The following is a 27810-nucleotide window of genomic DNA, read 5'->3' as shown; positions in this document are numbered from 1 at the left end:
GTTTGTGGTCCCTGCTGACCTAGATGTCGTTGTTCGGCACATGTCCGTACATGGTGTACTGTAACCTTCTTAATACTAAAACTCACAACTTTCTGTAACAGTAACACCCCATTCAAGCTGGGAGATGTTTAACTGCAGATGTCAGTCAGGCCGACAAACGTCGCTATGACAGGAGAAAGTGGAGCCTGTGTGGACCGGACTCTCTAATTAGAATTTCCATAATTGGCCCCCCCATCTGTTGATCAGGAGGGGGCGGTGCTGTTTCCCTTGTGTATGACAGCGTGCTACAGACGGCACGCTTCACAAACCCCCACCTCTTCTGGCTGCTGGGGTGATATGAAGTGCTGCCTGAACTGATTCTTATCCCAAAGCTTGCTGCCTGACAGACACACATTACGCCTGAAATTGAATTAAATCCTACCAGTTGTTGGAATGTCTTTCTCTGCCCCATAATTTCAAATGGGGGGGGGTTTCATCTTCCCGTTTTTGCTTGTCAGTGGCAGCTATGTAACAGAATCTAGCCCATGTCGAACCCTGAGCAACGACGTGGGGGGCGGGGGTGGTGGTGGTGAGAGACTTACCCATCAACTCGTGTTGGACGCATTCATGTTCCTGGGCATCCTTAAGGTACGGAGAGCCAAGAAGCAGCAGTGGAGGTAGGGGAGGGGAGAGGGTGGGGGAGTCAGGGGGAGTGACGACGAGAGCCGCAGGCGTTATTAAACGCAGGCGAGGGGTGGAGAGCAGAGTCGCGGAGAGGCAGTCGCGCAGCACACACACAAGGTAATGCAGCAGTGAGCGGCAAGGAGGGGAAAAGAGGCAGGGAAGAAAAATGGGCTTATTTTAGTTTCCCTCGGTACAGCTGGGCTGGGGCTTGAGAGAGAGACAGTGTGAGAGAGACAAAGATTTGGCCACACAGACGGAGTGAGAGGGACAGAGAGGGCTTAAGTATAGTTTAAATCTTCCCCCAGGCTCCAGCAGGCGAGAGCAGCGCCTAGCGAGGTGTTCCCATGCTTCTGTGAGCACGGGACATAGTTCCCTCAGCAGATCCGGAGCTTGGACTGGGATGCACTGTAGTCGACCAGAGTCGGACGGGAGCAGCCCTCAACATGCTGGGGAAGGACTACATGCTAGCCATCATCATAGTCAACTATGAGGGTGAGTCCATCCGGATGCCGCTTCTCTCTGTTCTACTGTTCTCGCACCCTCAGCCGTCGTCTCCACCCCTCCGTCGTTTCTGAGTTCATGTGTCTCCATGTGGGAGTGGCCTTTCTGTCACGTTTGTTTTTGGAGAGCCGCCGTTTCTGGGAAAGTGATAGGTAGTGTGCATGGCGGTCATGTGATGCTGTCAGTTTAACCGACCAGGTTGTGGGGGCTCATGGGTGTCGGTGGTGGATGGGGGCACGGTTGTGTTTCATCAAGTGTCCCCTCCACCCTCCAGTAACCTGCCAGGTGCTGTCACCTGCTGGCATAGCGCCTTGACACTCTTTGTCCCCCCACAATCCTTTTCATAATGATCCTGACTGTGATTTGCCAGTGTTGCCTTGGTAACCCTTGCCCCCTCTAAGCCCACTGCACCCTTATGCAGTGATAACTCACTTTCGAAACTACGTCACAGCAGAGGAACCGCGAGCGTGTGAAGGGTCGACATCTGAGAACAAAATAAAAAACTAAATAAAAATAAAATTAAAATAAAAAAAAAAGATGGACTTCCCTGCGTCATCACTGCATCCCATAATCAGCTTCGGTCCAAACACTCTCTGTAGTTGCTCTGCTCTACTCCTCCTCCTCTCCACCCTGTGTCTCACACCTTCCAATTAAAGCTTTGTCAAGTACAGCTTGCTTCTTAAGAGCCTCGTGCTTAAAAACAGGAAGGCGTTCCATATATTCCTTTTTAGACTGATCATTAAGAACCGTCTCATGTAAAAAAAAAACCTGCCTTGCTGATACCTTTGTGTTTAGTTCTGCCTTTCTGTTAATTGTAAATTACTGCCAAGATGCATATTTGCATCATTTTCTTTGGCTACGTTCAATCGTTATATAATGAAGTACTTTAATAATTTGGTTCAGATATCGGTGGTCCGTCTTTATCTTGGCCTGTGTGTGTGTATGTGGGTGTATCTGGAGGTTGGGGCCCAGCCCACAGCGGCCCTGTTGGATGATAGATGGCTGATGATTTGATTTATATATGGTTCTGAGGAGAAACTTAGCTTGGGAATGGCTGCTGTGCACGAGAACCATGCATTTGTCCCGTTTATATATCTCAATAATGACTTTGGTTCTGGGACAGCACCCGGCCCCGTTCTGGGACTCCTTCCTGCCTCCTGCTGCCCAGAAAATTCAGCCGCCCCCCAAACGATACCCTGTTCACCATGAGTGCTCTGTCAGGCATTACGTGACGCGCTCCTGCATGCTCGAAATAACTCCTCCCCCACCAGGTTGACCACTGTGTCTGTCACGGTGTCGGAGGTGTGGGGAAGGAGATGGCGGGTTGGAGGCGAAACCCAGGCAGGGAAGGGAGGTGCGATGGAGGAGCGATGCAGTGGAAGTGCACCTGCCGGAATCGGCCGCGGGTGGGATGCGCGGCTGCCGTGCCTTATGCTCACACAAATGGTCCTGGCTGACCTATGAGATTAACTGAACTGTGACTGGGATGTGACACTGGGACCAGGGTTCTTAGAGGATGTGGAGCTTACAGGACCTGCGACAGCAGCGAGTGTCCAAACCGAGAGGGAGGCGTCACGCTTCCCGTCTGGCGTCATGTTTGCCTCTGGCCTGCCTACGGGGTGGGGGGTAGGGGGTGGGGGATCAGGGAGGTTCTTCATCTTCCAGCTATCTTCCCATCCAAGGTCTTGTTTGTCTCATGCTGTGATCTTCATGGACAGAGGTGTAGGGACTGGGGGCAACGGGAGAGGAGAGAGCCCCCAATATATAACTTGGAATCACCATCCTCCAATAAGCACACCTCTGTATTTAAATGATCAAGATTCGCCCCCCCCCCCAGTATGAAACTTTCTCCTGCGCCGACGTCCGCGGAGGGGCTTAGCGTTGTGCTCGCCCGAACACTTCACGCTGCGGCAGATGTAGCTGCATTTACCGGCAGCTGAAAACTGCGCCAGTGCGCACTCCCCGCCCTCCTCTGCCTGGCTGATCCAGTGGCTGTGCACTGCAAAGTCTTTTATGGTTTTACTGAAATGAGGTGCAGGAAGTCCACAAGAGAAGGCTTTACGACCCTCCCCGCCCAGGCCATAACACCTCCAGTGTGCAGAATTATGTTATTTATATAACCTGTGTTGCAATATGTCTCAAGTCGTTTGGACGTCTCCCAAAACGTGTTCCGTGCGAGCCGCGTTCCGTGCGAGCCGCGTTCCATGCGAGCCGCGTTCCGTGCGAGCCGCGTTCCGTGTGAGCGTTGGCAGGTTGTCGCAGGGGTGACGCCTGCCTCTTTCCTTTGGCCTGCCTCTCCTGCTCATGGTGCCAGGCTGCTGTACTGCAGGTTCAGGGCCTGGCGGAGATCCATAATTAAACAGCGGGAAGCGAAAGGGCCTGCCGGAGCTGGGATTAATGAGCCGTCATTCCGTAGCAAAGAACCTCTGTTTCACACAGACCATCTATCCGAGCTTTATGGTGGTCTTTTCTCAAGGAAAAAGGTGGATCATATGATCTTCTTACTGAAAACATAAAGCTATATATACACTTGTGAGATGTGAGGGGAGAAGGAAAGGGAGATGAGGGGCAGTGAGAAAAAGTTTGTTCCAAAAAGTGGTCCTGCTTGGTTTTGGATTTTGATGATTTGTCAATTTTTTTTTAGCAAACTCAAGCCTAAAAACTCATGAGGACAGATTCGCAGTGGAGGAATGATGGCATTTATTCGGCTACGGGGAATATGGAGAGTGAAACAGGCAGTGACAGGGAGAGCAAAGCTGCATGAGGCAGAGGGAAATACCGGGGACCAAGTGTATTAATGACATGGAGGGATGGAGGGAAGATGAAAATGAGGCAGCAAAGTGAGGATGTGTGTGGGAAGAGGCGTGGGGGAGAGTCGGCTGGAAGATGTGCGAGGGAATGGGGAGAGAGCAGAGAAGGAGATATCACAGCGGGGGAGAAATGAAGGGTTCATCAGAGAAAGCTAATGACTCATGGCTTCATGGGATTACCCATGGCAACGATGGCTGGCAGCCAGACCTCGAAGACCCAGGAGACTGACCGTTGACGTTCACATTGTGTTTTGGGGTATCTTCGTTAATCCTTCATTAACTCTACATTTTTCAAAACATTTGTTGTGACGGTATTATGTCAGGTTTGGTTCTTTTCTGACCTTTTTAGAACCTTAAAACAAACCATCCGAACTTCTTTATCCAATTCCCAATTGGGCTGAACCCAGAGTCTATCCCAGAAAGCATGCATTGCTGCGCCGTTGTAGGTCACGCGCTCCAGCATCTAGCTGCATGTTTTTGGACTGGGAGTAAAACAAAGCAGCTGACAGAACTATATGCACGCAATGCCAACTCCACATACAGAGAGAGCTAGGTTTCAACCCCCAACCCTCAATAAAGAAGCATCCAAATACACCTAAACTTGGAATCGGTCTGTCAATGCTGTCAGACATCAGGTCTGCCTTCGCCAGAAACCTCCCTGCTTAATTCAACCTTCTGAGGCTTGTTTCAGACCAGCCAACCATCACCATAACCACTTACTCCCAACTGGGGTTGTGGGGGGAGACCAGAGCCTATCCCAGGAACCAACCCTGGGCAGTTGCCAATACACCACAGGGCGCACAGCCAATTTAGACTCACCAATCAACCTACCCTGCACACTTTTGGACCGTGGGAGGAAACCGGAGCCCCCGGCTGAAACCCACGCAAACACAGGGAGAGCGTGCAAACTCCACACAGAAAGGACCTATTCGCAACCCCAGGATCGAACGCGGGGCCTTCTTGCTGTGAGGCAGTAACACTAACCACTGCGGCACCGTGCTGTCCAGCTCGTTTTAGGCCTTTATCTTAATTCCCTGCAGATGGTGTTGCAATGTCTGAAGCTGGGCTGGACAGATTTGTCCTGAGACTTTTGCCAGGCTTAGAGGAACGAGGTAATAGTGGGGCGAGCTGCCATGTTATTTATTATGCTGTTGGTGTGGGAATGGATCCTTTGCAGAGCAATAGCACTACCGATCATTCTAAGGTTTTTTTTTTGCCATCTCAAGGACTTATAACACCAGAACCAACAGTAGGAAAAGCACATCCTCAGTGTGTGCTTTCTGATAGACTGATGCTATACTTATATTAACAAATTATTATTTTTAAGGAATAGAAGAGGCAAAATTTATTATGGATTTCATTCTTTGAGGTCTTGGGCTGTGGGGTTTTGGAGTTATTCATTAATTTAATGTGAGTTTGAATCAGACTTTTCTGGCATGCATATATGGTAGAAAGAATGGAGTTCTGGGTAATGTGCAATTTCTGGAAATTTCTGTTGGACTATTCCTGGAAATTAGATTCTCCCTGCGAAGATACTTTTCTCTCTCTCTCTACCTGGGGAATATTACACTGAAGTCTGCAAATGGAAATGGTATCGAAGATTATATTGAACGTGATAATGAAAGTGTTAGTGCACTTTGCCCTTAGCTGCTTTTGAGTCCAGAGAATGGTACAGAAGAAAAGGCCAGTCAGAGTGCTGCCCGCCTTTGGAAAGAGCCCAGGAAATGTGAGAGCAGAAAAAAGAGACTCAATGCAGCCCCTGAAAAAGTCTCTAAATCCCTGGTTGGTGATGTGTCCAGGCAGGGGGGGTGGGAAGGGGTGATTATCGCTCTTCATTCCTTTATCTTTCAGTTAAATAAAGCCAAGTGAACCGTGGCTGCCGGATTTCGAAGGTATAGTGAGCTAGATATGTATATACAGTAAGTACAGTTCATAGTGCTAAGGTCTAAACCCTGATCCTGTAGTGCTGGCATCCAGCAGGTTTTCTATCACTCCTGATGAGTTTCTATCTGCCAGAGATCAGGTGTGGTGCATCAGAGACCAGGTAGGATGGAAAATCTGCTGGATATTGGCACTCCAGGATCAGGGCTGCCTAAATCTACACTGAATTATACAATGACTCTTACTAAAATCAATATATCCATAGACCGAACATTTAAGGTGAGCTTTCATTCAAGATCACATGACGGGAAATATAATATCTGAATCGCAGAACAGCTACTGTTGATCAGTTGGGGTGTTAGTGCCACAGATAAGTATTTATGTATCCGTCCCTTGATGTTTGATGCATACTACTCCGCTTGGGCTAGACTAGCAGTGGGGGTGGGGGGAAAACAGGATAACCTGGGAGAGGCCTGGCATGGGATGAGAGACAGCGTAGAGAAGCAGGATGATGGTCTGGAATGGAAAGTGTCCTCTGAGGCGTGAGGGAGCCCAGGACTCTGACCGCCTGTTCCTCTGACAGGATATAGACTCAAATCCACTACTTGATTCACTCTCTGTAAATGTAGATATGCAAGATGAAAGAATGCTTTTTATCTGATTCTTGGGTAGTCATTGCTGGAGGTTAGTGTCACCTACACCAGATAATGTCTACTTTAATACCAAATGAATACTTCTGGGCCAGAGAAAGACTAGACCATATTTATCCATGGTTAAAAGCCACAGATATTAGTACTTATGGCATTAACGTGCAATTATATCTATTAATTATATTGATATTGCAGCTGAGAGTGGAGCAATGGCGTCAACACTCTTAACAGCCTATTAGAAACGCAGACATTTTATATTAAAGAACCACCGAGTAATTTTATTGCTTGACTTTTAATCTTTGTCGTAATTACAAGTATCTCTGTGTAATAGAGAGATCTTAGAGTCATTCAGTCTGTTTGTGTTTATTGACAATGACCTACACAGCAGTGTTTTGTATCCCATTAACCTTCCGGGTCTTTCAGTAGCCATAAATATTTGCCCTTTGTGTATTTTTAAATCACCTGCTTCTCTGCCTTCCCCATTAGCTGTTTTTAAAACGAACCTCAGTTGGACAACGTAACAGAGCATCCATGTCACGTGACCGCGCTTCCTCCCCAGTGTTGAGAGGAGATTTCTCTGAGGCGTTTGCTAGAGCTCGCGACAGCCCCCTCTCCATCACTCCTCACCCTACCGACTGAGACACTCTCATCATTGCAAGAATCCAGCAGCATCTGAGAAGGCATGAGATACGAGTCACTCCTCTGTGTGACTCTCTGCTGTATTTATGAGTGTAGCTTCGCCCAAAGAGAGCCGGGGAGAGCACGAAGGTGGGGGACAGGTGAATCTTTTTTATTGAGAATTTACAGAAACATAAATACAGTTCTATTAATTTGAAGATCGAGCGCTTGATTCTGAGGGAGAAATGTTCTGGAATTTTTGCCTCAGTGCTGACGGTTTACCCTGGTCAATTGGCTCATTTAAAAAAAAAATTAAATTAATTTCAGTTGCTTCACTTGTGTCTTGAATTACTGTAGCTGTTCTTGTGGTCTGAAACGGGTATTGTGGCAAACTTTTAAAGGGGTTGTGATGTACAGACGCTCCTCTACTTACGAACGTTCAACTTACAAACTTTCAGACATACAAACAAAGAGGACTGTAAGTCCAAATTGTGTTCCTTGGGCTCCCGTTTCCTGTCCGCAACAGCACTTTGTTTTCCTTCTTCCCAATTCTGCCTGGGACGACTTCTGGCCGCTACTCCCGCCGCGCAGCAGCGTAGCGTGCGGACTCCCAGCATCCTAGTTCTTTGCACCTTAAAATAATGTTGAATAATTGCGGACATTTCAAGTTGCGAACGGCTGTTCGAATCGTATCTCGTTCGTAAGGAGAGGAGCGTCTGTAACGACTTGCACGTAGGTGATGTTGACACTTTAGGGTCTGGCCTTGTGTTCAGCACTAAACATTTGTGGAAACTCTTTCACTTTCATTCGATAGCCATAAATGATAAACCAATATGAATTCACATTATCTACAATGTGATTGTCATTCACATAAGCATGAAATGTGCTTGTCAATTTTTTCCTAGACAATCTCTGGAATGACCAGGACCTGGATCTGGATTCCGACCTGCCCCCAGGCTGGCGGACTATCCGAGACAGCACCGGCAAGTACTACTGGCACACGCCCACGGGGACCACACAGTGGCAGCACCCAGTCTACGGCTCCGAGGACGACCAGAACACAGCCACCAGCAGCCAGAAGGTGGTTTGTCCGGAAGCTTCCTGCCTTCCTTGTTTTTGTACAAAAGGCTACAACAGTGACATCACCAGTCTGTCCTTCGCTTTCTTCACAGGGCCTGAGGTCCATCGAGAGTCCTCTGTCCTCCGTAAATGACAGGTAGGGAGACATCGCCAGAGACTGCGGCCAGATGGTTCTGTGCTTTGCGTCTCACGTACTCGCGATCCTCTTCAGCTCCCAGCCCCAGCCATGCCCCCTCCCACCTGACATCGCAGCCAAGGGTAACGGAACAAGCTCCATCTGCCATTGGCGTCTGACAGCCCACTGGCGTTCATGTCGGGCCTGACGATTAAACTCATCTCTACCTAGAGGTCATCTTTCAGCGAAGACCAGCTATCCTACAGATCACTGTATACACTGTACCTAAGCATGTGTATACGCACATACACACACACACACACACACACACACACACACACGCACACACACACATACACACACACACACACACACACACACATACACACACACACAGACACACACACACGCACACACACAGGTTTATAATTATCTTTGTGGAGACTCTTCATACATTTCTATAGGGAAAACTCTAATCCCAACATAATCACCTTAGCCCCTACCTAGCCCTAACCCTAACCCTAACCCTAACCCTAACCCTACCCAGCCCTAACCATAAGCAACCAAACAAGACTTTCACGAGACTTTTGGCATTTTTACTTTTTTGATTGTATTCACAGATCTTTGTGGGGACGTGACAAATGGTCCCCACAATGTCAAAATAATAAAATTGTTTTTTATTATATTGTGGGGAACATTTGGTCCCCACAATGAAATTTAAACATAATACACATACACACACACACACACACACACACACACACACACACACACACACAGTCTTTGTGACGTCAGAGAGCAGCTGCACCTAAGGAACACACACAAGCGGCCCGCACTGGTAAAATGTATGTGCATGGATTAATGTAACCTTACAAAGTGCAGAAGTTTGGTCTCCAGTACACACCCCCCATTAGCCATTTCTCTCACACAAACCCTGCGCTCTGAATAAAGCTGGGAGGCCAAGCCTGCGTCATGTTCCCAGGAAGAGGCCTGGTGCTCAGGAGCCCTGGGAAGCCGCTGGCACCCGTCTGCGGGTCTGGTGTCCTTGTGATAACGTCATGGAGACCATGAAGGGTTTGACCTCTGCCAGGGGTATTTAGCGCTGTAGGGGAAAATGAAGAGCATTCCTCAAGCGTAATGCCTTAGCTGTGTGAGGCTGTGCGTCTCAGTCTGTGACCTTTCAAGAGACAGCAATAATGCAGCCTCTGGACAGACTTATGCGGCTGTCCTTTCCTACATTTTAACTTATTATATTTGGTTGACTGGCAATGCTGGGAGATTCGGGTGGGAAAAGGGACGAAGGAAGCTGCTTAAAGGACCTTCCGGTCTAGGCAGGGGTGACACAATGACAGGTGGGTGGTTTATGACATCATTACTGTGCTGCTTCTTTTGCAAATATGATAATTAATCATAACTGGGTCCTGGATTACCCCTTATCTACCCAAATGGTGTTTATTTAAACCATTAGGCTGTGCTGTTATTACCTGAGCTCAGCTAATTGATTTGACATACGGGGCCCTTGTCAGTGATGTCAGCATCTATTACGTTCGGCTCGGCAAGAAATAAAATGTCCTCATAAAAACAGCCGAAATCATGCTGTAGGCGTGAGTTGATTGACTGTACGAAGTAAAAATAAGGGAAAAACAGAAACGAAGAGTAATATATGAAAATAATATACTGGAATGTTCCAAGTCCATTATGATGGGGGACAACATATGGCTGTTAAAGATGACATCATCTGGAACAAACCAAATCACACTGCTAAGATCCGCATTGAAACCATTCTGGCAACCACTAGAATGACTCTCACATACATGTCAATGTAGCTACTGTGAAAGCAGTGATATGGGTGACAAAAACCCTGTAAAAAAACTCACTCGGTAGATTTTGTCAATGGGGTTAGGGGCTTTGCATTTGCCAAAATTGCCTAATAACCATGTGACTTGACACCTATGCTCTGTTAACGAGATGCGCTAAAGGCAGGCACGTGCCGGAGCTGGCTGAGCACCTGGTCCTTTAGCATGAGCTATTTAAAGTGCTTCCCCGTTTGCCCCTCAGAAGGTTTCTGTACCGCCCTTTCATTTTAGGTCACATGTGAAGACGCCGCCTGGCGTGAGACGAGGTTTAAAGTAGGTTCTCTGCAAAATCCTTATTTTTCTCTCCCAGGTATTGCAATCCCTGTGTGGTTACTGCAGCTGTGTCAACCACCATTACCCCCCCTGTACCCCCAGCCCTGCAAAAAATTAAATCTGTGTAAATTGGAGTGTGCCTTATTAAACAAATTACACAGCAAGAGTTACATCTGGGGAAATTGGGATGTTCCAGTAGGTTTCAACTGAGTGCATCTTGAGATTGCTTGTGCAAGCAGCCCATTATCTTAAATACCGTGAAACAAATGTGCCGGTGACTGATTGGGCAAAGTCCTGCGGTGTTTCTGAGCAATCGGCGGCGCAGATGTCTGTCTTTATGGGATATTGTCCAGGTCTGTTCCTGAGCACAGTGCAAAAGGGGACTCGGTGGAGATGGGGGGGGGGGGGGGGGCGTTTATATCAGGTGAATGGTGACTCTACAGGACCATCTGTCATTAGCCCATCCGTGGAGATCAGCGGGGCAGCTTTGGCCAGCCGCTGAGAAGTAAACGAGCCAGCTCTCGCATGCGTGCCTGTGGCGGGTCGGAGCCAGGGCATCGGAGCGGTACCTTGCTAAGTCACTGGCTGAGCTGGAACCAGCCTACGATGCCCCGGTCCCCCAGTCCTTATTGGCTGCTCAGGTTCCCTGCTGATTGGTCTTCTTTCATTAACAGAGACTCGCAGGCTTGGTCTGGGAATTATTCCTCTAATGTGGATCCGGATTCCAAGGTATGACAACACGTTCATCTCCCTGTGTAACTGGATAACACATGTTAAAATGCCAGCACAGTCTAACAGTTTAGTTTATTCTCCCATATGGCGATTTTTATGTAGTACTGTGTTCATATTCTTACTGAATTGTTTGAAACTGAAATGTATTCATAATTCAAACGAATTTACACTTCCAGACACAACATATTGGTAAATCATATTAGGCTATTTAACAGGTTCAGTACAGAGTCAGGTTAAGTAAAATCTAGTGGGCTTGTCATACCACTAGTGTTGGGCATTTCGTCAGTCTGGATTTGTATCTTCTGAACCTGAAATGCCCGGCACTGCATACTATCCTATTCAGATATACAGTGACACAACATATTATTCCCCCAGGACCACAATACAACAGACAGCAAGTGAAAAAGGCAGTAAGTCACAGTAAATGTTAAAAGTGTAAGAAAAAATTGGCAGTATTAGACAAGAGGGGTAGATTCAACACTGTAAATACATACTGTACCCGTATATGAACACTGGTAATGAGTGATGTAGTAGTATGCAGTGTCAGTAGATTGTAAATAAATAGTAAAGTGTGCACTGCTGGTGAGGTGGGGAGGGTGTGGGTATTTTTAGGTTTGGGTAGTTGGAGCAGGTAGGCAGTATGGTGCTGAGTGTCCTGACAGCCTCGGGGTAAAAATCTGTTGTCCAACCTGGCAGGTCCCACAGCTTGTTCACAGAAAACGAGAGGAAGCATGCTTTCGCTGTCATCCTTCCATCCGTACCCCTTGTTTGGCTGCTTGATGGCCATGCGTATGCCTGACCTCCTTCCTGTGTCCTGTTCTACCCTCTCCCCATACCCCCGCTGCTATGCAGCAGTGTTTCACCGTACGCTCCCTCGGCTGGGTGGAGGTTTCTGAGGAAGACCTGGTGCCCGGGAAGAGCAGCCTCGCTGTCAACAACTGTATCCAGCAACTGTCCCACAGCAAGTGTGATGGCCGGGATGCGCTGGGGGCGTGGGGGGAGGTGAGGGAGCGCCAGAGAGTCAAGGGGGGCAGGACAAGAGGTGTGGGACACTGAAACGATTGATTGAACCCCCCTCCCCCCCCCTCACTACTTACAGGGACAGGACATGGTGATGGTGCTGAAGAAGGACACGCTGAGCCTGGTTGACCCCATAGACCATGGCCTCATCCACTGCCAGCTCATCGTCAACATTCGTGTGTGGGGCGTAGGCTGCAACAATGGCAGGTGGGGTAGGCAGAGAGCAGTGGCCTGACGTAGCTGCCTTAGTGTGGGTGGAGGGATGTTATACAGTCACACAGCTATCCTGCGGAAAGCTGAGGGACATGAGTGGATGAAATTTGGCCTTAATCCAAGAAGCAAAGACAGTCAGGAAGGACTTTTCTCAAAATTCCTCAGCTTTACTGCTAGAGAGCACCGTCTTGGACTTATTATATAACAAAATTCTGCTGACATTCAGCTCAGTTGATTTCAGGGCGCTGTGCAACACTCTACTCTTAATCCCTGCACTTGCTTTTTTGCAGAAATGGGAGGGAGTGACCTGTAATTTCTGGTACAGTGCTGTAGTATAGATAATTAAGGTTGTTTTAAAGTATTTTGTTGTGTGGGCACGAGGAGGTGTGCATGCAGCAGGGTCACTAAGAGTCATGTTGCCTGGTATTATTAAATTCCTAACACGGTTACCCATAGCAAACAGGTCTTAGTAGAGGTGTTGGACAAAATCTATTTTGCAAGGCAGTGATACAGTAATGTGTTGGTGGTGGTGATCACAATGGTGACAATAGCTACATGGAAGATGGTGGTGGGAAACTTGTTCTTGGAAGGTGGAGCCTTCAGTTCAGAAGGCTCTCGACATGCCAGTGGTGAAGGGTTGAGCATTACTTGGATCCTAAAGTCCAATTTTTTGGACTTCAGGATGTCCACCAGATGATGGCACCGTCTCACAAAAGACAATCCAAAGCTTTAAAGAAAGTATTTCTCTTGCAATGTGGAAGTAATGAAGTATGAATGTTGGATGAGGTAAAGATGGAAATGGATTCCTTACAAGTCGACATCTTGAATATTCGTGAACTCGGATGAACTGGACTAGGACACTTTCAGTCAGGCGATCATACCGTTTACTACTCAGAAATGACATGGCTTTCATTGACAGGAAGGACATTGGAAAGATGAGACAACGCTGTGAAACAGCAACTGATATTAATTTGATTTGACATAGAATATGTCAATTTTATGTCCCAAAAACCGATTAAAAGACCACAACTGATAAAGAAGTAAATGAAGGGTTTTGTGATCATTCCAAGCTGAAATGGACAGCTTACTGCCAACCACTACCAATGTCTTCATGTTCCTGTTGATTGGAAATTAAAAGAGGAATTGGGAATGCTGGAAATACAATTGGCCAGTATATATTAGGCCAGTGGAGAGCAACTATTCAGCTAATGCAAATAATGACCTCTTCATTGCTAGAGTGTCCTTCAAGGAGCCAGAATATTGTTGCTATACCTGGGTATCATCAGATGGAGTTCACAGGAATCAAAATTTAAGATTATAATTTCAGTACCAAATTAAGGTGGAGCTCAACTTGAATAGAACAGACATTGAGCAGGATGTGGAACAAGTCATGGATTACTTATGTTCAAGTGAAGCTGAAAAGGAACACAACCCTTTTCTGGCAAGGAAAACATCGCAAATTTTTGTTTCTGAACTATTTCATAAAGAACCAGAGGAACCAGAGGTGGAATTTAAATGAAAGGAATCTGCAGGAGGAATAGGCTAAAATCTGGAAATATGAATATCTGCTGAAAGTACCAGTTTGTGAATTCCAGAAAGTTACCTGGAAATACAAAGAACAATATTATAACATCTGAAAAATCAACCAAGAAGAAAATAAACAGACTTTTCAGGAAAGGACGTTTAAGCAAAGATGGTCAGAATTCACATCCACAGCTACGATATATTTCATGAGGCCAGATACTTGAGAGCACCTTCAGTAAGGGTTAGTAGATCAGCACTATGGTCACTGCCTAAAAGGAAGATTATGGGGATACATGGAATCCCAGTAAATGCACTACAAGCCACTGAAGAAACGTAACCAAAGAGTTAACTAAATGACACCAACTTTCAGTAAACCGCTGAATGTCATACAGATTGGAAGAAATGAGTTTATATCCTAATACCAAAAACCTGACGGAGTGTGGAAACCTACCAAAGAACATGCCTCACAGGGAAGTAGGATTATGCTAAAGATCATTCATTAGAGCCCCAAATTAAAACAGAATTGGCAGATGTACAAGCTATTCAGTTTGTTTGCGGAACATGTAAGCAGTGAGACTGAACCAGAAGAAGACAATTGCAGTGTAACGAATGCCATGCTTTGGCCCAATGGCAGGATTCAGCTGAGCTGTTAAGGGCAATCTATGTGTGTAGGTCATTTCTTACTCTTCCTAAAAGTTACCTAAACTTCTGATTAAACGGAATTAAATCTGACTCCTAATTCATTTATGATACATGATCACATTGTAGTTTAGAGTTATTCTCATTATTTCTAAACTTTTATCTGCGATGATGCACTGGATTAAGTGATGGAAAAAGATATAACAGGCTGTGGCTGTGTCCGAATTCGAGGACTTCTATGGGCTGTATTCGATGACACAGCAGTGTGACAAGACTGTCCCATTCTGACAGCTCCTCCAAATTTGGTCCAGAAATGCATCCTTCATATGCTGAGTTGTGAAGGATCTATCTGGTGGATCCTCCGACAGCCCAGCATATCCCAAGATTCCTTGCAGAGGGGTAAGGTGGGTATGTCCCTGTTAGGTGATAGGAGCGGCACTTTGTGACTCATAGGTAAGGGCGGGAACAGCTGGTGACTCAAAAAGGAAATTCCATTGGCCAGATTGTCCCATTGGTTTAGGCTTTCTGTTTGACCATTGAAGGATGCAGCCCCTGAATTCAGACACAGCCCATGCCGGTTATTTCATAAGTTCTCTCCAGGACCGACACCCACTCAGACATGCCTGAGTGATGTAATTAAGAGCAGCTGCAAGGTACTTGTCAGCATGTTTGATCACTTCAGCTCTGATGTAGTTTAATGTATCTGATTGAGCCACTCAAAGTCTGCAAGGCAATTGTGTAGCCGTTCGGTTCCAATTTAACGAGTCCCTTTCCCTTTGTGTAAACTTCACTAACATCTAGCAATCTACTACAATTACAAGAATTAATCAAAACAATTCATTTGCTGGCAGAACGTGTCACCCTTCAATTACAATGCGAAGTTTAAAGAGCTATGTGCCCCCCTGGCTATATAACTTAACTATATCGAACCTGCAAAGCAGTACAGGAAGTCAGAATAGTGCAAACCAAGTAGAAGATACCCACAGTACTAAATACACACAATACTACGCCAGGGCTCCAGCTACAGAGTGCTTCTCTGGCAGTCCCGTGGTCCCCCCTAAAATAATAGTTGAAGTAAAAGCGTCCGGTTGAATATGTTAATAACTTGATCAAAGGCAGAGTGTAAAAAGAATTTCCTATGGCATACAAGAGTGAGAATATTAACATCCAATCAATCATCTTGCAGCTACTTATTGCTTATGAGTGGCTAGATGGCCAAACTGGCAACAGGGAATCGAGGTTCTTTGGCCATCGAGTAAGAAGCAGGCAAGATTTGCCTAATTTTCTGTATCTTTATAATCTGATAATGTTACCATTTTAAGGCTGAAACCACTGTACCAGCTACACCGAGAACATTCATTTAGCACAAAACACAAAAAAGACCTTGTTTCTTAAATCTCCGCATTCTGCGTGAACTTTGCCTGACCTGAGGATAGGAAAAAGATATGAAGAGAGGGAGGATTCAAAGGTTTAATTTGCTACATGCACGGTGTATAGACAGATTAACCTGCGGTGGTCAACTATCCCATAGTAAGAATTAGTGAAGAGCAATAAGGTAAAAAAGAACAGCATAGTAAATATGTTATAAATAAGGAATGGTAAAGGAAACCAAGATATTAGCGACGTAGCACCATTGAAGTACATGGCACGTGGGTAAGGAGCGAATGTTTAATTACAACTGCCAGTTGAGTGCTAAGTAGTCTGATGGCCTGAAGGTAAAAGCTCCTTCTGAGGCTCTTGCTTCTCACTAGAGACAGCCGAAGCGCTTCCCAGACCTCAGCCTGGTAAAGAAGTAGCTGTTAGGGTGCGTTGTGTCCCTGCCGATTTTGGAAGCCCTGTTCCAGTATCATTTGTTAGTGATTAAGTGTCATTGATGACATACAGCACCACAGCACACGGTGCACAACAATGAAATGTGTCCTCTGTATGTGACCCATGTGTGTCCTGCAGGGAGGGCAGATCAGGATGGAGGAAGGGATGGAATTCAGGGTCAGAAAGTCTGAGGCCAGCCTTGTGAATTCATCCTCATTTTTGGGGAAGTTTGGTGGGTCTAATCATTGCATTCCTGTAGACTCTTAAGAACACCATAGGCCAGATAGATTTTTAACCACATCACGTCTAAATTTTCACTTAGAACACAAATTTCCAGACTGAAATTATCTTAAAAAAAAGTCTGTCGTGACTTTTGTGTGATGGCGATTGGAATGAGGACTCAAAAGCAGATTGGATGCTGTGAGCTGGGTTTATTCCAACAAGCAAAATTGAAGTCGACAGTTGACTGGAGACAAGAGGTGAAGAGGTGATGGTGTAGTTTGGGAAACAGGTCAAGCGACTGGCAAACATGCAGTCAAAGGGCTATGAAAACTCAGGTTGGAAAACAGGCAGTGGTCAGGTGACTGGCAAATGGGCACTCGGAGGGATAGATTAACTTGTGGTCTGGAAACAGAAGTCATATCAGAAAACCAAGAAGACTAAGAAACTCGCAGGGAAAACGCTTAAACTCACTATAACCGAGAAAACCTCACATCAGACATACGTGTCTCACGACTAAAATAGCAATCAGTGACCGCGCATAACAGGTGAGGGTGTGGGCTGTACTGGGCTTCCCTGAATGTGTGGCATCAACCAACTGGGATTCCTAGGGAGGAATGGTTGCTGCAGAGGGAGCGACATCATTAGGGTTCCCCAGGGCAAGCAGAGTGTGATGTTGGAAGATCACAGCTTATTGCTCTTGTGAACATGGGGTCAGGGTGGGGCTGTTTTTGGCGGCACTCCTGAACATTTTGCTGAGGGGGTAAATAACAAGACCTTCTGCCCCCATAGTGCCTCAGTAGGTTTGCTTTTTTATGGCTGCGAGCTGCACAGATGCAAGTGTTGAGCAGCCTAGACACTGGACTGGACTTTCATAAAATAAGTATATGCGTGTGGGTCAGTCCCTTTCCCCCTTTGGATGAGTAGTGTCTCTGTGCTCAGTAATGGCTTTTGCATCATGCTGGGTTGCATTTATGGTGCCCTAAATGTTCATTTGGGGCCAATTGCATTTTGATGTGGGAGAACAGAACAATGCAGCCACCAGACAGTAGTTTAGCATCTAAACACATCTCTGATGACCATCTTGGTCTGAGCTGGGCTTAGTTTTAACATTTAATTTTCTTTTTTTTTTTAATCGCCACCCTTGAAAAACAGAGACAGGTAACCCGATATTTCTTTGTCTTGTTTCATAACTTTCTCTGATATGCGATGTATGGCCTGAGGTTGCATGGTTGCCTTTGTAACCTCACTCGATACTTCTTTCCAGTCTCTACCTACTGCCCTGCCATCCATCCAAGGGTTTTTTCTTTCTGTTTTCCAACCCATCTGCCAGTTTCAGTGCCCCATGGCCCAATGCCAAACTGACAAGGTGTTTGGTACGGCCTGAGACAGAGCTGGCATGGGGTGAACGCATTGCCGTGTGTGTCCCTTGCATGCCTGAGGCGAACGCAAAGCCTCCAAGTCATCCAGAGATCTCATGTCTCTGACGCTTGGGGAAGCTCTGTAGCTTCACTCTCTTCCCGGGATTTGTGTACGAGGTCTGCATGCAAAGCGGGGGTTGGGGGGGGGGGGGGGGGGGGGGCTGAGGGGGGGGGGGGGGGGGGGCTGAGCAGTCGGCTTTGCTTCCTTTTCTTGTTGATGCTGGATTTTTTTTTCGCAAGTTAAGATGGAGAATATTGATGCCTTTTAGGGAGACGTTGCACTGTTGGCTGTGGGACCGTGCAAAATGGCTTCTTATGCCCCTGTACCTTGGCTGCCAAACAGTCATTTGCTATTCCCTTTGAGTGTACTCTTGTTTCTTAATAATTTAACAGCCCCCCCCCCCCCCCAAACTCATTGTTTGTTTTTCTCCTGACAGCGGCATATTAGCAAGAGTAGACTTAGCCCATAGACCAACCCCAACGCCTCCCCCGGCTCAGGAAACCAATAAAAGAGGCTGAATGCCATATAGACCTTGTTGAGGGACATGTGTTTCTGATTGGCTGACGAATGAGCATCATTACAGAGAACCAGAGACATTGCTTGAGCGGTGGTGTACCCGAGCACGTGCAAAGCCCCCACTCTGCTCTGGCATTGACTGTCCTGCAGAAAATGATTCCATATGGATTATGATTATTTATAGGAGGCAGACACCCCAGAGGGGGGGGGGGGGTGAGGGACAGGATTAGCTACACGAGGCCTTCACTGAAACGGAAGATGACTTTTTAATATTGCGCCTGTTCCAAAAATAGGTGGCAGGAATATCCGTGGCAGGTTTTCATGGTGCCTTCCCACTACAGAATAACACTGCAAGAATGTCATTGCACTGCTTAAAATGCAGTGGTATAAATAAAGCAATTCACCTAGGATGGGCTGAAGGGCTGGACCTCTCACTGTTTTTTTATAGCCATCCCTTTGGCATTGCATTGCCTTACACTCATGCTCGCACAGAGTTCAGGCCATTACTGACCTTTACGGCAAGGACTGAAATCACAACCATCTCTGTTTTACGGAATTCAATATCGTGCAGACTTTTATAGAAGATTGCATTGTGATGTGACATTGTTATTCATTAGGTCACAAAATCCTGCAAATAGCCTCTTGCATGCGGCCCCTCCCCCCACACCCCTGTCCACCGCGGCCTTTAGAGTGTCCTCTAGAAGCTCGGAGCCCGAATGACACTCAGGTCTCTCTGCCAATTGAGAGAATGACCTGCATCTGTGATTGGTCACCTCTCCCAATGCTCTCCTTTTCAGCCATTCGAACCATAGCAGAACCAGAGCAAAGTCGAAGCTCAAACCTGACGCATTTGTCATCTGTCTGGCAGCAGTTACTGGCATCCGCTGCATTAGCCCTGTAGGTGTAGTATCTATGAAGCATGCCTCCCGTGTGTCTGGTATGTTCCTCCTTATTCTGGTCCACGCCTTCTGCCCCTCAGAGACTTCGCCTTTGTGGCCTGTGACAAAGACACCTGCACACTCAAATGCCACGTTTTTCCGCTGTGACGTTCCAGCAAAGGCCATCGCTGCTACCCTACACAAGCTGTTCTCCAAGGTCAGTGGAATGCCCCTCTTCCCCCAATACTATGTGCACATCTGCAAGAGCCCTGATGATCTTTATGCACACTGTAATTGCACATTGCATGTGTTATATGTCATGCACTAAATGTATGAATGTATGTCATCTGTATTGTACCTCTGTCAGCTTCCAGTACCGGACTGTGCACAATCCTCTTTATTTATCACTTACCCTTACTGCCTTGTATTTCCTCACTGTTCATGATTCGCCCCTACTTCTTATTTGTCTATTGGCTTCTTACTCTAGCAAACTGTCCCAGCACGAATTTCCGCTGGCTTTGGTAAAGATTACGGTTCTGATGCGCTAGTTCCGCCTCCCTCAGAAATGCAGATAAATATGATGGCTGTCAGCAGCGTTCAAATGAGTGTTTGCAGGATGTTTTTGACTGTTTAATGTTCAAAATACAATAATAATCTTACCTTGCCAGCTCTTTTGTTGCTTAGCTACTGTTTTTAAAAGCAATTTTTAGAGTATTTATACAATTATGCACATCATCCAAAGGTTTTACAGCAGGGTGCTTCTGGGGACTTGAATCAGCAGCTATATCTGCAACCATTGCGCTACCTGCAGCCATTATATAAGCAGGCTTCCCCTTCTGGCAACACAGGGTGATGCAGGGTTCTTCTGTGCGTCTGTCTTTATTTCCATACAGATAGTGGCAGAAAAGGCCTCCATGCACTCCTCTGTGTCTCGCTCGCTTGCCGAGGAGGACATCTCCCCAGAAGACCTGTCCCTGCATGGTAACACCATAGAGGGAGGGGGTGAGACCGTGCTGGCTGGGCGGGGACCTCAGCTGAGCATGTGATCAGGCCACAGTGCCACTCAGAGCATGACCATTCAAGTTGAGAGAGTCTGCGGCTATGTTAAAAATGTTAAAAACAGGATTTTGGTCATTTTAAATTTTTAATTGAAGTAATTGAAAGTATTTCTAACTTCCAGTTGAACCGCCCACTACAGATCAGAATTATTTTGAATTTAATTCATTCATTATTTGATTTAAAAACTATTTCTGAAAGACCCCCTTTCTATTTGTCTCTTTTAGATGTTAGATACATCCGTAACAAAGATCTGTAGAGTCGATCTAGCCTGACATCAAAGCCTTTGATTTGGAGCATTTGAGTGGAATCTGATATCTGCGACGGTTTCTCTGGTTTTCTGAGCTTGTGACTTGAGCGGAAGTAAAATTTCGAATGAAATGCTGGTGCCCGCCCCCCCCCTCCCCCCCAAACATCACAGGGCCGTCAATCTATGATGTATGAATAAGGCAGAGCAACCACAAGGTCAGTCGAGTTGAAGGGGGTGCCCAGGAACCTGCCTGCTTTTGGTAACTGCTGAGGAGGGCAAGGCTTTGGGGATCCTGGCTTAGCACTGAGCTCACACAGCATTTAGCATCAGTGGTCCACCAGAAGTGTGAGGCTTGACAATACGGGAAGGAGCAAGACGACTTGAAGAACCAGAAAAACCAGGAATCACATGGAAAACTCCATACACAGACGCTGCTGCTGGAATGACAACGGCAAAGACAACGATGGTTAAAACTGGTATTTGTATGAATATTTCATTGAAATTGAAGGCTGACTTACACAAGCACCATTGGCCTGTATCTTCGCAGTGGGCTTCATGGATGCGATGAGGCACCGGGTGCAAAAGTTCCAGGTGCAGTACGTGGGGAACCTTCCGGTGTCGCGGGCCATGGGTGAGTGCAGATTTGTGAGATGTCGCATTTGTAGAGTACCATCTTGCCCTTGGCAACGACAAGCACCTTCTTCCACTTTACAGATGTTGCTCTCTCATTCACTTCATATTTAAGAGGGGCATTGCGTAAAGTTAGCTAATGTTGGGGTCAACTCTTTAGCAGTGCTGGGTTAGCAGACCTTGGCTCAGGCGTTGCATTTCACTCCCGTTCAGAGGACCCTGTGATTCTCAGTGTCACTGTGACATTGTCATCAATCCAGCCTTAACACAGCCAGCGTTATTTACAGTCGTCAGTTGTTGGTCATTCATTGGAAGCTCAGCCTAGCTGCACTCATGCCTGATTGGCTCCTTGACAGCTGTATGCTGTCGTGATGCACTGTCTGCCTCAGTTGCTCATCGCCTTGGACAAAGCATCTGCTAACAAATGTAATGTAAATGTAAATGTAAATGAAGCAGGTGACACAGTTAACTGCTGAATATTTATTTCTGTGTACACAGTTGAAAATGTAGTAAAGCAAAACCAATTTCAATACGAAAACAGCCATTCTTCTGATAAGGTATTAAAATGCAGGCTTCTTGAAGGTCAAGCCCATTACATCTGATCAGCTAAACATAAGCATATGCTGCCCTTAATTATTACTACAATTATATACTTTATGGTGTACCATAATTATATCTCATAATATCTTTTTGATATTATAATTTAATTACACTAAGTTAAATATTGTGTACAATGTTAAAATAAGTGAAAGGAGCTATGAATAAGTATGACTGATAGCCAAAGGGTCAAGTGAATGTCACCTGGACAGTGGGTGTATGACATGAGAAATCACAGCATGGGTGGACTGGCAGAAAATCAGGGGGGCCAGTCCCGCAACAATGCACTATGAGACAAAATAACACTACAGGCTGAACTACGTGTTATTTTAAACAGTTTTTAAATAGGTCTTGGCATTACTGAGTCCAAATCAGCTAAGAGAAAGAAAAGTCTATTTGCCTCCCTGTAGCACATTTGTTCCAATTGATCAAACCACGTACAGACATACCTGTCAGACACAATCATTTTCTCATACTGCATCTCTCGCTGTGAATGCTGAATGGGTGGGCCTGAGTTCCTTGCTGCCACGGTTGGTGTCCGACTGCTAGGCTGAGTGAAGTCGATTTGGTTTTCTGATCTGTATTGTAGGAAGGAATGAACAAAGGGAGTTCGCCCCCTAGTGGCATGACAGTTGCATTGACACCTTGATATTGTAACCCACCTTGCTGTTCGGCAGGCATGGACATACTGAATCGGGCTATAGAAACCGTCATGGATACCACAGAAAAAGAGGAGTGGGAACCCATCGACATCCATGTGACGGAAACGACACTGTCACTGTGGAACGAACAGGTTAGAGCCTCCACACTCAGGGAATAGAATGCCGGCACTTTGGGCTTAACACATCAGTCACATATGAGTGCTTATTTAATACATAGGTGCTGAATAACTGCTTATTAACATATATAGTGTCCTGTTATTGACCTTTGCTTTCGTAACATTTTTTACTGGAGGTGACAGAGTGAAAATGTTTTTGTTACCCCTATAAGGGTGATGGGGAGTTGCCCTTCTGGGAATGTCAGGTCCGCTACTTGACCTTCCTCGGGGTGGGCCGAGACACACACACCTTCGGCGTGATTGTGGATTCGGGCACACAGCAGTTCGAGTGCCACGTGTTCTGGTGCGAACCCGACGCAGGGACGATCTCGGAGACGGTGCAGGCCGCATGCATGGTAATGCTGCCAGGTGGCCTCGTGGTCCATCGCCTTAAATCCCATTAATCGCCTGGCATCTGATGAAGTGGTGATTGTTGGATGTTCTTGGAACCGCAAGCAAATTATCAATCCTTTGAAATTTCGTTAATTTTGGCTACTTTGTTGGCGCAAAACTCATTAGACATTCCAAAAGCATGTGTTTAGGCTTTCACGCCTTTATAGAAGGTTCCGTCTAAGTTTGGCTTCTTCTCAATGTCTTGGCCCCTCCCACAGGTCCAGTATCAGAAATGTTTAGTCACCCGGACGCCCCCTTTGAAGTCAAAAATGGTTTGGGGTGGGGCCAAGCTGAAGCGAGCTGCCTCCATGGACATTTCCGCGTATGAGTCCCACTTCCACGGACCGTCATCCCCCAAGTTTGTTGGCTCCTCTGCTGTCAGGAGGGGCATGCTTTCCTTCCTCGGGACCTTCAAGAGCAAGCAGACGGCGGTGCCTGCGCCGTAGCTGCCCAGCGGAAGGACATGGGAAGCGGCTGATGGGTGGGAACATGGTGGATGGGGAGGTTGGTGGGGGGGTGGCGGGTCGAGAGCCACAAAACCAGCTTTTGAAGTACAAAGAGTTTTTGTATCTGCTCTGCGGTGAACCATTTGGATCGGGGATGAACATTTGTCCTCATTCTGTCTTTGAAATAGGAGAGGCTTGGTAGCGATTAATTAGCATTTCTGAGGAAATTGTGTTTGTGGTACAGTTTTTAAATAAAATCCTAGGTGCTGTATCTGTCACATTCCATACCTCCTTTGTCCTGACTCAAAGCTAGAAAACAAAGAGTCTTTTAACAGAAAACTAGTAGAAGGTGTTAAAACGTGGGAGAAGTCAGGGAATCACCAACAGATGGAGTGTTAAACCTGAACGTGAGATCATAACCATGCAATAAGCAGGATCATTTTTAAGTCACATGACAGGTATTTAGAAGTACTTCTAATGGTGACATTGAAATCTAGAATTAGCTGTTAATTTAATATGTTTTGCTTAGCCTTATATTGTAATGGTGTTCAGCAGTTTGAGGCATCGTGAAAAAGGAGGATGAATCAGGTTGTTGAATTAAAGTAAGGATTAATGGTCCTTCCCTGGGAGAGAATCAAATATATATAATGCATCAACACACTTCCTAACTCTGCAGAGAACATAGACTGCTGACCGCAGCCTGTTGCATTTCTTGTGTGAAGCAGGACTGTCATTTCCTATCTCTAAATGAGCTATTTTTGTGTCTCATATTAGCAGTGCCTGCTATTATATGAAGTTGCTGTTGACCCCCCCCCACCCTAACACACTCCAACTCCCCCAGCCCCACCCCACTATGATCTGAAGCTCCTTGGCTCCAGCCTTCAATCTTTTGCTGTCCGGAGGATCATGAGTGACACCCATGCATACGGTAAATGGAAAAATAACACAAATAAACAGCGAATAAGCCGATTCATTGAATTTTGAACATGCAAACCTGGGCCAAAATAAGCTTCCACTGCCATAGCTCTTTTGCTTGCTCTCGCCACGCTTTCTGGCAGCATCTTTCGCTTACCGATTGCTGAGGAGCACAATGCTTGTATGGGTGCCTGCATTAGCTAATGACGTTATGGCAATGCATCCTCGCGCTATGTTACGTGAAGAACGATCTGATGCTGGCCAATTAATGTAACCATAATTTGATGAAGAAAAAGAACAGGACTGATTATCCATGTAAACAGCACATGCTGCATGTTTTTCTCTGACTAGCTAATTTGGCTTATGGAAGTTTTGCTTACATGGCAATGTTCTGAGAGCAGAAGGAAAAATGATTGGTTCAGAGAGATAACCAATTAGGTTGTACAGGAGGTGGCCCCAAGCAACTAGAGGAGGCAGGACCAGCCAATTAGATGTCTTGGAAAGACTAATTTTGCTAACTTGCCTTCCAAGAACTTTGGGTAAAATGAATCATGGGACTGATCTCATTTGGTGGGGATGCCACTGATGTGTACTTATGTTCTTCATATTGGAACTGCCCTTCAGCAATGGAAGATGGTGTAAAACGGGCAACACAAGAACACAGGTACGGTCACATTCACCCTTGATCCTGCCTCTTCTAGTAGCTTTGACCCACCTCCTCTACCACCTGATTGGTTATTGCTCTAAACCAATCATTTTTTTCTTCTGCCCTTAGAACATTTTTATTCAAGTAAAACTCCCACAAGTGCTAATTTGGGATTCTGTGACTGCTGTCCGTGCATCATCGTTGTTGCCCCAGCAGTAGCGGGGATGGTGGTGGGCGAGGCGATGGTGTGTTTTGGGAAGGAGCACTCTGTACCTACCCCTCTGATTCGACTCTAATTCTGTATAGCTATTTAAATAAAATTAACTCAGGTCTCATTATCAGTTTAAAAATAACAATAAATGGTGAAGGAGTGCATTCCAGCATGTAATAAGACTATTAAAAGAGTTTTGTTAAGGAAAGTTTGAAATGCTATCTTAAAAGACTTGCATAAATATGTGTTCTATGTTATTTAAATATATATATATATATATATATATACACACATATATATATATATATATATATATATATATATATATATATATATATATATATTTACAGTGATTTAGCAGGAAAAGTAGTAGAATGTGCAGTAAATGCAGTTAATTTTTTATTTAATAAATATGCAGGTGTTGCATCATTCTGGATCCAAAGTTGTGGTCTGTAATGGAAAAATAAACTATGAATTGCTTGAAGATCTATCTCGGACATTTAATTTCACACATTGTTCCTCAAATAGGTATATGGATGTAATGTTGTGTCTAATGTATAAATACCTGGGAGAGCCTGCAGTATTGGCCTTGGATGAGGAACTCAGGTTACTGCAGTGAAACGCGCAGCCATGAATATGCGAGATGGTTAAAAGGTATTTAGATGAAAGGTACGAGTGTGATGGAAAATGCAAATGTAACGTATGGAAAGGCTGTTCCAATAAGACACTCACATTTTAGGAAAACACAAAAAAAGAAAATTAAGTGCAGAGGTATGAATGTCTTTACGTTTGGGTTTTAGTCTTAATAAAAGATCATCTGCATAATTTTCTTAATCAGTTATGTCATGACGGCTGGAAGCACGGCGGGGGGAGATAAACACGGGATTTAGGGGTAAAACTCGGGATTTATTTTAGGTGAGACACAATCGGGAGCACGGAGAACACTAGCGAGGTACAGACATCAATGACAAGACTGGGGAAAGACTAAGAAAGGCAGGAGAACCAGCACAGCCTGGGAACAAACCACTGAACCGCCATATCTCTTACAACGGACCAGAGACTCATAAATGAAAGCTTAGCCGAGGTATGCATTTTAGACAATTTTATTAAAACGTGCATTTTTTTGTCACACCTTGCAGGCCACCTACAGGACACAGTGTCAGGACAAAACAGTGAAAATAATTAAGGATTGTACCCACCTCAAACAGGGAAACTTAGGGAAGTGTTACCCTAATCTGAAGAACACAACCGAGACTGAGAAGAAGTTTTCACCCCGAGACAGTCTGTATACTGAACGAGGAGCCTGAAAACACCACTTCAGTGAATGCATTTCTTACCATCCCACACGTTCATAAAATACCGCTGGTGGGGGGAGAAAAAACAGCCCTCACAAGACTGGCCCACTGGGACAATTCTGAAGGTTCCCAATGGTCAATCTGTAACCAGGAAAACATCCTTAATATCTGGCATTGCAGCACACTGATATCTTACCATACATACCTAGTTCTAACCTGTGTTCCTACTTATTTCAAGGTAGATGTAGGGACATATTGCACATGGAAGAGAGTGATTGCTTACTATTATCACAAAAAACACATTGAAATTTGTAAACATGGGCAATGATGTGCCATTATGTCCCCAGAGGTAAAGCTCAAAAATCCGGATATCAGCTAGTTTGACACTAAGAGCTTTCTTTTAAACCAGTGTTTCTGAAACCATGCAGTCTTCGGGGACCCCCACATGGTGCACAACTCTCGGGGAATTGGGAGTGAGCAAAAAGGTGGACCATCTGGGGGGTCCTTGAGGACTGGTTTGAGAAACACTGCGTTAAACTATCCGTATGCTGACTGTATTATTAATATATACCACTGTTTCCCAATTCAGTCCTTGGGGACCTGCAAACAGTCTATGTTTCTGCTCCCTCTGGGAGCTGAGAGGAAGCAGAAATGTGGATCGTTTGACAGGGAGCTGGGAGGGAGCGAAAGCGTGGACCGTCTAAGGTCTCAGAGGACCAAGTTGGGAAACATTGAGATGCTATAGCTGCATCAGTTCTCTGTGCAGCTGTGTGCATGTGTGTGGATGCATCTCTATAGCAAGCTATTATGAGATACAAACTAGCCAACACAGTTCTGCAAAATACTATCACGCAGGGGTTTCCGTAGTGTAGTGGTTATCACGTTCGCCTAACACGCGAAAGGTCCCCGGTTCGAAACCGGGCGGAAACATTTCTATTTTGAAAGGCCACATGGTGTTGAATTCTTACAATATGCATCATATTTGTTTAATGCACTTGAACCGTTTACATAAAACAGATTTAGGATATTATTTTTAAATCCACGAACATTTATATAATGAAATAATATCATTCAACATCTGTAAGCTGATAATTGCAATCTTAATTATCTTGTAGCATTTATTAGTGACGTT

At 45.6% G+C, this 27810-nt stretch overlaps 1 protein-coding gene and 1 non-coding gene across 2 annotated transcripts; both read left to right on the top strand.

Moving 5' to 3' along the window:
* Positions 1-728: 728 nt before the first annotated feature.
* LOC125751046 (amyloid-beta A4 precursor protein-binding family B member 3-like) lies at positions 729-25654 on the top strand. Its single transcript, XM_049029507.1, is given in 14 exon segments — positions 729-780; positions 969-1155; positions 8029-8204; positions 8296-8339; positions 11122-11176; positions 12032-12181; positions 12279-12406; positions 19524-19578; positions 19580-19639; positions 20316-20403; positions 21276-21359; positions 22633-22748; positions 22946-23128; positions 23384-25654. Coding segments are annotated over 13 exon segments (1416 nt in total). The 5' UTR covers positions 729-780; positions 969-1106; the 3' UTR covers positions 23612-25654.
* Positions 25655-27535: 1881 nt separating this feature from the next.
* On the top strand, positions 27536-27608 carry trnav-aac (transfer RNA valine (anticodon AAC)). Its single transcript has one exon. It is a non-coding gene; the product is annotated as a tRNA-Val (tRNA).
* The last annotated feature ends 202 nt before the right edge of the window (positions 27609-27810 follow it).

This window comes from Brienomyrus brachyistius, chromosome 10 (assembly GCF_023856365.1).
Source record: "Brienomyrus brachyistius isolate T26 chromosome 10, BBRACH_0.4, whole genome shotgun sequence".
NCBI lineage: Eukaryota > Metazoa > Chordata > Actinopteri > Osteoglossiformes > Mormyridae > Brienomyrus > Brienomyrus brachyistius.
Note: the sequence above shows the minus strand (reverse complement) of the source record. Positions and strands in the feature narration are given on the sequence as shown.